We start from the raw sequence: 12,327 nt of genomic DNA, 5'->3' as shown, positions 1-12,327 counted from the left end.
AAATTGGATAATCACATTCAGTAAATCATAACCTTTCCAATGACACCTTACAGACCTATCTTCCATAAAGTATTCCTCAGTTATGTCATATTCATATCATAATCATATTTTCATAAAGAATATGGAGTGAAACATCACAGGACCCATTCCAAACTTTCAGTTATGGGTTTTTAGTTTGTCAGGCGGCTTTTATATGGCTGTACTCCAGATCCTCCAACACCGGAATGCAGTGAAGATCTAGGCAACCATCTTTGCAGACCAACCAATGTCTAGGCCAGTGGTTCCCAAACTTGTTCCGCTGCTTGTGCAGGGAAAGCCCCTGGCAGGCCACGCCAGTTTGTTTACCTGCCGCATCTGCAGGTTCGGCCAATCGCGGCTCCCAGTGGCCGCGGTTCGCTGCTCCAGGCCAATGGGAGCTGCTGGAAGCAGCGGCCAGCACATCCCTCAGCCCACGCTGCTTCCAGTAGCTCCCATTGGCCTGGAGCAGTGAACCGCGGCCACTGACAGCCGCGATCGGCTGAACCTGCAGACGCGGCAGGTAAACAAATCGGCGCGGCCCGCCAGGGGCTTTCCCTGCACAAGCGGCGGAACAAGTTTGGGAACCACTGGTCTAGACAGTGGTAGTTGGAATGAGGCCTCTTTAAAGTTAGCTGATCTACAAAAACAGCTTTCTCGTCACTGAACTCTGAAGTTTGAACCTGGGCTCTCCATGCTGGCAGGTGCCTCTTCATTTTGCTCTGAGGTTGTGGCGCCCTGGAGCCCAGTAGTGTAGTTCAAACCCAGAGATATTTACAGACGATCTGATTAACAAAGGTTATTTGTATTTTGTGCAGTACAGAGCCTGTGTGTTTCTGTTCCTAGATTAAATGCATTCAGATACAATAATAATAGTTTTATAAAAAAAGAAGAATGTGGGATTATATTACTCAGCAAGTGGGGGCAGAGGAGAGGAAAGGAAAAATAAACTCTGAGAAGGAAAGAATCATGGTTGTACAAAATATTAAGTACACTGGAGAAAATGCAGACCAAAAGCAAATGTTATCTGCCTGAAACGCGGCAAAGACAAACTTTAAGTTAAGCAGACTAATACATAAAAAGTTGAATTTACTTGCTATCTCAGCTAGTTAAACTGCTGCTTCCCTTGCATGGCATAATGTTTATTTGGAAAGTTGAAGTCCTCACTTAACACCTGTCATCCATGAAAATGACCTGGAAATGACCAATGAAATCCAAGAGCTATTCTGAAAATAATCACTTGAATTAAAAGATGATGTTTCTTGACCCAATACTCCTGCAGGAAAAGCTTACCTAAAAATGATTGATGATATTCATTTTAACTATGTTAGAGAATATACTTCAGTGGAAAGAAACTGCACTACATTTGTATAAAAGCATAATATTAAATGTAGCCACTTTTTTCCAAAATAATAAAACAACCTGTTAATCATCCAGATTTGCTGTAGACACATTGTAATATTTAATTATAATGGATTATATTACCATACTTAGACCATTGTTCTATTATTAATAAGTACTATTTCAAATGTTAATGCATACCAGGTAAAATTGTCAATGGCGTCCTGTACATTTCTCCTAAAAATTGCTGGAAGATCTCCACTCTTCCCTGGGAAACAATGATCTGTAGATCCTTTGGACAACCCCTTTCTGAAAACACCACAAGAAAACAATATTCATTTCTATAGTCTGTACATAATCATAACTCATGTCTCACAATCAAAAACAGAAAGTAGAAACTAACTACTCATACAGCATACTACTGTATAGCCAAATGAAAAGAGCAGAGCAGATTTAAGAGAGGTTCGGAGCAAATGATTTTCACACTGCAATTGATACTGTAAATTCCAGTCACAAGTAAAAGAAGATAGCTCTGGATTCCTGTACAACACTCAAGAATGTGCACTTATGGTGAGAGTAGTAGTACAGCACTGTAAGACAGAATGTATTTGCTCCCAAACTGACAAATAAGAAGGCTTTTGCCTAGGAACTAGTACTACAATCAGGGATCGGAGGGGAGATCCCACAAACCTTTTGCACACAGTCATCAGTCAATGGGATTATTTGTTTAAAGGTCTGGAGGATTGGGTGCCAAGATAGCAATGAAAAAAATAAAATAAATTAGCTTTGCATTTGGTCCATTTATAGGAAAAAAAAGTATTATTTTCCATCTCCTGCAACCTATTTTTCTTTACAGACTCCAACAGCTTATTTGCAGGATCTGGACCAACGACTGTATGATTGCACCTCTCACCACTAGACAGGAACACTGGCTGAAAAGTATCTGGACTATTCTATATTCAGTATTCTGAACAATGACTTGAATTTCCGTCTCGGCCAACTCCTTAAAAGTGTTAATTAACAAAAATGTTTGCTCAAACAATTTTAAGATACAGTAAGTCAATTTACAAGAGCTTTCCTGAGGAATAAAATGTGAGTGTAGTTTTAATGGAATTGAAGGCTTATGTTAAGAGTGGTATGAATCTTTACAGAAATCTACATGTTATTCTTCAAGCATTTCTTTACCCTGCATTTTGCCATGCAGAAACCACAGGAAAAACACTCATGCAGTATTCCCTCCCGTCACCAGAGGTACTTCAAAAGCACAAAACAGTAATTGTTCAGACAGTACTTAGTTAAATAAATTTTGTTGTTCAATCATTAACCTGCAGCTGGTTTCACTGCCTGTAAAGTCTGCAGGAAGATAAATTACAAATATGCTACTAAGTGGAAAAGGACCTTTTCAAAGAGTCTTTAAACAGTCAACTTAACATTTTCATTAGGAAATCTGAAATGCTAGTTAAATATCAAGAAACATGCACATATCAAAATTTTCATGAGCTGCAAAAAGCACCATGACTTTTGCATTAGGGAATAGGCCATAACATTTTTCATTACTCTGCCCTTTCCAATGTAACAAATGTTAGTACTGATCTTCTGACTCATTTTGATTGCTATTTATAAAATGTAGTTCTATGTCGCCACCCTCAATAACTTAAAGAGTCTATAAACCTTAAACTACATATTTTAAAATACACAGATGAGGAAAACTATACTGTTGCTTTATTGCTATTTCTACAACAATATCTTAGTGTGGAGAGAAAAGTTAGTATTTTTTAACTGGAGTAGTTGTTGGTTTACAATCCTAAATGGCTATAATCTAACTCAGTTGTACAATTGATAAATTAAACTGATCCCTTTAGAACATACAACACTGAGAACTCACGTATAACAACTCTGACAAGAGTACCCTGACAATCATTAAACTTATAACAATCACTCAGCGACCTTAATACTAATATACAAATAACATTACTCTGCCAGCTAGCAGCCTTAAATAGTTAAATTCATGAAACAATTTACCTCAGCCAGCAGACAATAAAATCAGAAATACTCCAAAAAACCCCTCTCATCCTTAGATCACACACAGTAATATAACCTCATCTCTCTCCAAAAACCCCATAAAATACAACAGTAATTTTTTCCAATATTGCCATATTAATATAATCTCAGATAACATCTTAATTTTAATACTTACTTTTAGTTAAATTTGAACACACAATTTCTATTCAACATAGTATTGTTGTTAAATCATTATATAGCAATTTATGAAGTATAAATATATATATTCAGAACACACATACAATATTTTGCACAGACAGGAGAGGGTTCAAAGCACTATTTGAATGGTAGCGTGATGGGACAACTGTGTTCTATTTTGATGCAGATATTTCTTAGACATTTTTCTTGGATAACTAACACTGCATGTAATATTACAATATAGTTTTCTTTAGAGAAATCACCTTGCTCAGAAAAAAAACTAAAATCTCTTTAGAAGAAATACACGCATTTGTAAACACAATATACAGGCTCAGTCCTGCAACCTTTTCTGAGATGTATAATTCCTACCTTAAGTAATACCCATGTAAAGATTATATGATCGGCCATACTATTTTCCAATTTGTCTTAATGTTGACTGGGATTTAATATAATGCATAAAGCCACTGTCTATGGTTATGAGAAGAGTTCTGTTAAGAATGACAGGAGCAACTAAAGCCTTAAATTAAAATAAGAACAGTCACTTTGAGCTATATTCTACCCTTGTTCCAAATGTGGGCCTTCCACTGATTTCAATTGGACATATTTGTTTATTTCTAAAGAACAAGGGTCAAATACAGAATCAAATCACTAATCAGACATAAAAATTATTACATACATGTACACTCCTCCTATTTAATCCTGCATCTATCATGAACCTTTGACTGCCTCAGCTGCACTCTGCTCTTTAATCTATCTCCCCAGAGAATTCTAAATTCCAAACTTCTGAACAGCTTCAAAACAGACACCATTATTTTAATTAAATCCACTGGCCACAGAAATGTTTCCTTTTTTCTCTTCCGAGATGTGAAACTCACACCTCACATGCCTATGCTTAAAATGACCTGAAGCGCCAGTTGGACAACAGTCAGTCTACAATGGCGATGGTATTCATGGTCAGATATCTTGTGCCTCCTGAATGCTAGAAAAAGAACCTCATACTTTGCAAAAAGAGAGATTCCCAAAAGGCGCTGAGATACTGACCTGGAAATCATGACATTTGTATGTATAAACAAAATCTATTTGTACAGAATTTTTAATGTAAGAGATTTTCTTGCTCCCTCAGAGGTCTGTGTGAGTTGTTCTCCTGGCACTGGGAGAGCATGGAGCTACAGGCTGAGGTATGAAAAAGTAACAATAATAAAAAAAAATGCAAGTGCTCTAAAACGGGCTTTTTCGCCAGGAAAAACACTTGATGGTATGCTTTCAAGGTTTTACCGGTGACTCTTTGAGATGACTCGTTGTCGGTAATACAGTCATGCCAAATTTACACCAATACATCTTGCTGCCACCCCACCATGTATTTTATACACCATTCACGTACCCTATTCGTAATAGGCTGTATACAGATATACACACACACTGGACACGTGTAACACAGCCCTGCCCACGCCCTGCCCCAGGGAATTCCGACCTCCGCTTGCACACGCGCGGAGGCTGAGGCCGGAGTCTCCGCAGGGAGGGTGCCCCGAGGCGCGCCCGCAGCCCCCCGTGTTTTCCAGCCTTACCCTACGACCACCAGCTCTGGATCACGGGCAGGCCGCGGCGGGTCGGAAGTCACGGGCGGGGGGCAGGGGCGCCGCACCCCGCTAGCCACGCGCATGAAAGGCGCAGAGAAGAGCGGCGCCCGGGCTCGCAGCAGCCCAGCAGGGTCCCTTCCTGTCCTGGCGGCCGCAAGCGGCGCCCCCCTGTCATTTCTCATTGTGACCCTCCATCTCCCGTCGGGAGAGAGGCCGGGGGCGGCCGGGAGGGGGTGGCAAAGGGGTCTGCGGGGTCGGGCTGCTCCGGAGACGCTGGAGCTTCACCCTCCGCTCGCTGCGGGCTCTGAGCGCCCCTTCCCGAGGGCCGCAGGTGGCGGGGAGCGGAATTCCACGACAGCTGCAGTAAGCGGGGCTGGGCGGCTCCTTCTGCCCAGGGCGCAGCTCTCCCCTGGGCAGACACTGCGCCGCGCGGGCCCACGCGCCCGGAAACCCCACTCGAGCCAGCCTCCTCCACTGCCCGAACAGCCCCCACCTCCCGCCCCACCGACCCATCCAGCTGCCAGACCCTGCCCTCTTTTCTCACGCGGTAGGGAGAGCCCTGACCACTACCCCATCACCATCACACCCCACCCCACACACAGGCCCCTTCCCTCCTACCAATTATTCTCCCCCTTCCAGGAACAAGAGCCTTAATGCCCTAATGCCAATGCCCCCTAAACCCAACAAAGCCCTACCCATCCCCCAGGCAGGCTGGAGTAATTTGTATGGGGGGGGGGGGGTGCTGAGAGCTATTGAACCAAACTGTTAACCCTGTATATAATGGAAACCACTTCAAGCCAAGGGGTGCTGCAGCACTGGCAGTTCCCCACCCTCCTCTGAGCCAATAGGAAAAGCCATACCCACCATCGTAAGGTACGCAGGCCAAGTCCTTCCACCCACCCCACCCCCCTTTCCCATCCCACCTACAAGCAGGAAGATCTCACACACAATGACCAATTAAACTGTGAGTTTTAAGAAAGGAAACCAGTGGTTCACATACACCTGTGCAGGTCAAGTCCATTGTCTTCCTTCTGCCCCTTCTTCACAGGATTTTCAGGACAAGGCTGCTGATGGACTACTCACCAGAATCCAGATTCAGCCAGCATCGAGTAGCACTTTACTGTCCTCATAACCCTACTGAATGACAGGGTGACTCAAAAAGAAAGATACTACTCAATGAATCCTAGTGGTGGAATCTGGCCCACCTTATGTGGAAGGGAAAAATGCAAGAACAAAACAAAAAACAACAGAGGTAGGGACAATTGCTACAAACAGGAGTTAAAAATACTCTTGTTCAGAAAATAGTACCAGGCATAGGAGTTGGAGGGAGCTACAGCATCAGTCCAGGCAACAAGAATGCATGCACATCCTTAATGCACAGTAAACCATAAATATATGGAGAAAATAAGATAATTAGTGTCACTCTGGGGAATTATGGTGATTCCTCCTTTGCCTAAGTGTGAGAATTTTTATTTCAAAAGCATGATTTAATAAAGAAATTCCAAGGGAGATTTCCACCAACTGACTTTAAATGAAGGTTTATTTCAGAAACGAGTTTCTAATGCAGTTTATTCACTACAAAATTCCTGTGCTTGCCCATGGGACTGGCAGGTGTAGCCTATTGAGTATTTCCAAACTGTACCATTTAAAAATTTCTCTGTACTAATTATATGCCTTAAACAATTCCACACACTCCCACCCCTACCCGAATTTCCCCAGTTGTTTCTGAAACAATTCCTCTATGCTTGGTTTGATGCACGAGAAAGGCGAAGCACCAGATAACACTACATCAGGCCTTGGCTTTCCTTTGCAGGAGTTAATGAATTTGGGAAAATGAGTCAATCCAGAGCAAAGAGTTGGCTAGCAGCCTCTCCCTCAAAATCCTTCTGTGGGGGCAGAAGGAGGGCCATCTCAGATAAATTAATCCACACCAGTTTCCCCCTTCACTATCCCAGTTTAAAGTATAGCTAATTTTCATGCTACAGGCAATGGGGGAAGGTGTATATTTACACCCGAGCACTTCCCACTGCTACCAGTGTACAGGTTCCAACAAAACATGTACATCTCAGATAAATACTGTACAACTCGCCATAAACAAGCACTACCAGGAAAGGGAGAGGTCTTAGGGGAGCTAAAAATAAACTGCTAAAATAGCAGGAATATATAACAATTTGCTAAGCTATATTAAAATATTATTTAGATCTTGAAAATGTAATATTTAGATATAGGATTTTTTTTATTTTGGTTTGTTTTAAGAGACAGGAATGAAAAGGAAAGTATGCAGAAATATTTCTAATGTTTACTAATACAGTTATCCTCACATATAAGATTGAAAAACATTTACTTTACAGATTCTTCTGAACCACTACAACACTAAATAATAATAATTATACAATCCAGACAATAAGCACAAAAGAACATTGCAACATAATTTTAATTGTAAGCCATGATGAATAAAGACATTAACAAAATGCAACTTATGAACTGTACATCTTTAAGTATAAATGAGAAATATTTGCTTTGTTCTAAACTATAATGTAGTTTTATACTGCCACTAGGTGGCTACTTTGTTTATCAGAGTGTTACTCTGAAACCTGTATTGTGGTGTTAGTGTAACAGCTGTGTTAGTCTGTATTCCCAAAAAGAAAAGGAGTACTTGTGGCACCTTAGAGACTAACCAATTTATTTGAGCATAAGCTTTCATGAGCTACAGCTCACTTCATCGGATGCATTCTGTGGAAAGTTTAGAAGATCTTATTATATACACACAAAGCATGAAACAATACCTCCTCCCACCCCACTCTCCTGCTGGTAATAGCTTATCTAAAGTGACCACTCTCCTTACATTGTGTATGATAATCAAGTTGGGCCATTTCCAGCACAAATCCAGTGTTTAACAAGAACGTCTGGAGAGGGGGGTAGGAAAAAACAAGGGGAAATAGGTTACCTTGCATAATGACTAAGCCACTCCCAGTCTCTATTCAAGCCTAAGTTAATTGTATCCAATTTGCAAATGAATTCCAATTCAGCAGTTTCTCGCTGGAGTCTGGATTTGAAGTTTTTTTGTTGTAAAATAGCGACTTTCATGTCTGTAATTGCGTGACCAGAGAGATTGAAGTGTTCTCCGGCTGGTTTATGAATGTTATAATTTTTGACATCTGATTTGTGTCCATTGATTCTTTTACGTAGCTGGCATTGCTGGCACATGATGGCATATCTCACATTGGTGGATGTGCAGGTGAACGAGCCTCTGATAGTGTGGCTGATGTTATTAGGCCCTGTGATGGTGTCCCCTGAATAGATATGTGGCCACAGTTGGCAACGGGCTTTGTTGCAAGGATAGGTTCCTGGGTTAGTGGTTCTGTTGTGTGGTATGTGGTTGCTGGTGGGGGTGGGGGGTGAGAAAACCGGGATTTGTGCTGGAAATGGCCCAACTTGATGATCATACACATTGTAAGGAGAGTGATCACTTTAGATAAGCTATTTCCAGCAGGAGAGTGGGGTGGGAGGAGGTATTTTTTCATGCTTTGTGTGTATATAATAAGATCTTCTAAACTTTCCACAGTATGCATCCGATGAAGTGAGCTGTAGCTCACGAAAGCTTATGCTCAAACACAATACAGCAGCTCTTATCGACAAGTCACTTCAGTTATAAGACCCTAATTTACAGATGCTGGTGACAGTCTTTTTTTTAAAAAAAACAAAACAAAAAAAACCACAACACCACACCCTGAGGCTGACATTTTTCATATTTGGTCAGTCCAGAGATGAATTTTATGGAAAAATTTGACAAAAATTCCATTTGGTTGCCTGAGATATTGTGGACAGGGCGATTTTCACCAGGTAAAACTAATTATTTTTTTCCTCTACTTGGATATCACAAATACTGAGGGGAACCAGGGAAGCTGAGTCAGATGGATCACAAAGGGAGGAACCACTAAAGCCATAATTCCCCTGTGGAGCTCCACTAGCGGTAGCAATTGTGAAAGCAGCAATTAGGACATGGTTACCATGGTATCTTACAACACTTAGTGAATGGACTAGGAAGAGGACAGAATTGTGGCTGAAAGGGGGCCAAATCTTCATCCCCTACATGGAGTTCAAGTAAAAGGGTTTTGCACAGGAGACTTATACAGCGGCTTGGAGGACAAAAATCCCCTCACCCAAAGAGGGAGGCAGGGCATGGAGCACCTGCACAGGTTGGAGTGCAGTGAATTTCCCAAGGAGGGATAAGATGTTAAATATCATTCAGTGGTCATTAAGGGCTACACCCTGCCTTAAAGAAGACAAGAGAGAAAGAACCCATAGGTCTTGAGGCCTCTGCATGTGCTGGGCCCTCCACATTGCTTCCTCGCCACTCACCCGACAGCATGCCTTTCATGACCTGTACTGTCATTAGAGTTTCTACCAATCCCTCCAAGTGGAAGGAGTTTGGTGTGGAAGTCAATGCTGGTTGAAGCATCATTAACTCCTGTCTCAATATCCTTCAGTCTTGGAGTAAAGTGTTCTGCATAGAGTGATTGCTTCCTCTCCATCCCCACCCTCAGTATGTGTCCTGAATGCCAGCTGAAGCCCAGCTGTGTGGAGTTGGTGCACAGCACCTTTTGCTGGCTCAGAGAAAATGAAGACTGCATGCTATGTAGGCTCTACTGTACCCTTTCATGGGCTTAGAACCCTTCCATGTTCCTTTTTACTCTGTTTTGTTTCAACACCTTGATGTAGAGGAGAATATAGGGCCTCAAATGAGAGAGCAGAAGCGTATGGTAGTGCATAATGCCAAAGAAGTTGCACAGAGGGTGCTGAAGTACTCATGGAAGACTCTGTGGATGGGAGAGAAGGAGAGAATACTGGGCTCTCTATAGGAAGGGTGCAAGAGAGCACCAGAGGTTTATATAAAAGAGTACAGAACTGCTGTGTTTTACATAGAGGTCAGGAGCGCATGAGGGAATTTTAGATTGTAAGCTCCTGAAGGCAGGGACTGTCTTCTTTTGTGTTTGTACAATGCTTCGCCCAATGGGGGCCTGGTCTATGACTGAGCCCTCTAGATGCTACAAATGCAATACAATATATACCTTTGAAATAGGTCCGGGAACACATAAGGGAACACTTTAGGGGAATGTGTAAATATCTCAAAAGTTTCTAAAAGAAGGTTTGTGAGCATGTAGGAATCTTAGCAAATGGACAGATTCAGGAAAACACTGAGGAGCATCTACAAAGCAGGAGCACTTAAATGAAATATTAAACAGGAGGGGTGCAGAAGAGATATTCACAGGGGATGTTGAATTATATAAGGAAACTGAAAATGTGTTTAAAGTGCACAGGAAGGCTTCTGAGTGGTGTGCAAAAAGCATCAAGCATTTAAAAAGAAATGGAGTAACACAGGGTATCTCTATAAGAGAGGTGTGGTAAAAGTTTCTAGGGGAAAGTTGTGGAGCACTTGAAGGTCTCTAAACAGGAAAACAGAGACTACTGACATTTTCAAATGAGTTAACAGAAGTGTATGGCTGTGATAGAGAATTGGGGTCATTAGAGGAAGGGTACAAAAAGTACTTGGAACTTCTATGGTGAGAATATATGGAAGTGTATGGGTGATCTCCAAGAGAAATGGATACTCAGAGCAAAGGAAAGGAAACAAAGGAGCATAAAATCTTTAAAATTAGGGTTCTTGGATATGTCAGGAACTACAAAAAGAAAAGGAGTACTAGTGGCACCTTAGAGACTAACCAATTTATTTGAGCATAAGCTTTCATAAGCTCACAAAAGCTTATGCTCAAATAAATTGGTTAGTCTCTAAGGTGCCACTAGTACTCCTTTTCTTTTTGCAAATACAGACTAACAGGGCTGCTACTCTGAAACCTATCAGGAACTACAGTGCTTCAAGCAATCTTTAGAGTGGTGACAAAGCACATTAGAGAGAAATAGGGTGTGGCAACACGAGGTCTTTACAGGTGAATTCAGGAGCACACTAACTGTCCATAAAGGGCAAGGCAACCACATGCAATCTTCTCTTTTTCTTCCACTACAGCATACTAAGCAGCAGAAGAAAATTAACAATCAACATGAATTTGCCCATGCAGTGTTGAGCAATATTTTCCCAGAAGCACTGGCTACAGTAGTGTAAATTAAACTAGTTTTGACTAATCATCTTCAAGCTGCTACTGCTGCAAGCACATCCAAGGAAATAATACTCTGCAGCAGGACAAATACAATGTTGCTGATGGGAGAATCCTGTGGAAATAACTATTAGTGTGTGGGGAATGTGGTGGGGAGGGAAACTGCAGATGCCGCATATGTAGGATAACTGCAATATCATGCCTTGTTTAAACTCCTGTATCCTCAGAGAGTATACTATAATAGATGTTAGATAACTAACTACGCTACAAAGTGAAACCATAAGAAGAAATCAGTGGCGAGCTTCCACACCTCAAACAACAACTGCAGTCACCTCAACTTCCTTTTTTTCTCCCCTCTTAAATTATATCTTGTGCCTTAAAATATGCATTTTATAGTGGTTTGCAAAGACCTAAAGAAAATATATTTCTAGAATGAAGATGGTAAAATTACAGCTCTGTTACATCAAGAAATAAATAAGAAGAATAAGATTATGGAAATGATAGACTATCATATCATCTGAACAAGTGGGTGCCAAAGGAAACAAAATATTAGAAGAAAAATGTTTAGTGACTCTAATATGATTTATTGCAGGCTGGAACATACATGCTATAGTTTGCCAAAGAGGAAGTTCAAGATATGGAGAATTACAGATAGAAAAGGGAAGTGAAAAAAGGCTGTCTGTAAAGCTACCCTGTGAAAACTTAAAAATAAATAAATAAATTAAAAGGACATATAGGACAAAATCACTATCAAAATAATGCAAATGGGAATGCCACTTGAATTTACAGTCCCAATAGAAATACAAAACCTTCACAACTGTATTTAAAACTTAAGTTAGGCTCGGTACATTATTATCTACACAATAAATGTTTGCAGTGCTATAGAGGGGACAAAACAGTCCCTCCCCTGAAAAGCTTACTATCTAGTTAAGAAGAAATTGACCAGCGCAGGTACAGATACATAGAATCATAGAAGTGTAAAACTGGAAGGGACCTCAGTAGGTCATCTAATCCAGACCCCTGCACTCAAGGCAGAACGTAATAACTTGACCATTCCTGATAGGTGTTTGTCTAACCTGTTC

The 12,327-nt window shown here is 41.2% G+C and overlaps 1 protein-coding gene across 2 annotated transcripts in view; it reads right to left on the bottom strand.

The window, feature by feature from the left end:
- The window catches only part of FAM149A (family with sequence similarity 149 member A), a 76,340-nt gene that overhangs the window by 23,870 nt on the left and 40,143 nt on the right, over window positions 1-12,327 (bottom strand). The window contains exons 1-2 of one of the 2 annotated variants that reach the window (XM_073341862.1): window positions 5,121-5,521; window positions 1,558-1,665 (exon numbers count right to left, since the gene is read on the bottom strand). In XM_073341862.1, coding sequence (XP_073197963.1) covers window positions 1,558-1,665; window positions 5,121-5,314 — 302 coding nt within the window. In that variant the 5' untranslated portion in view covers window positions 5,315-5,521. Of the gene's footprint in view, window positions 1-1,557; window positions 1,666-5,120; window positions 5,522-12,327 lie in introns of those variants that run through there. The other variant, XM_073341861.1, reaches the window with a different exon arrangement.

Source organism: Lepidochelys kempii, chromosome 4 (genome assembly GCF_965140265.1).
Source record: "Lepidochelys kempii isolate rLepKem1 chromosome 4, rLepKem1.hap2, whole genome shotgun sequence".
Lineage (NCBI taxonomy): Eukaryota > Metazoa > Chordata > Testudines > Cheloniidae > Lepidochelys > Lepidochelys kempii.
The sequence above is the reverse complement of the archived record's forward strand: the minus strand, read 5'-3'. Positions and strand labels throughout refer to the sequence as shown.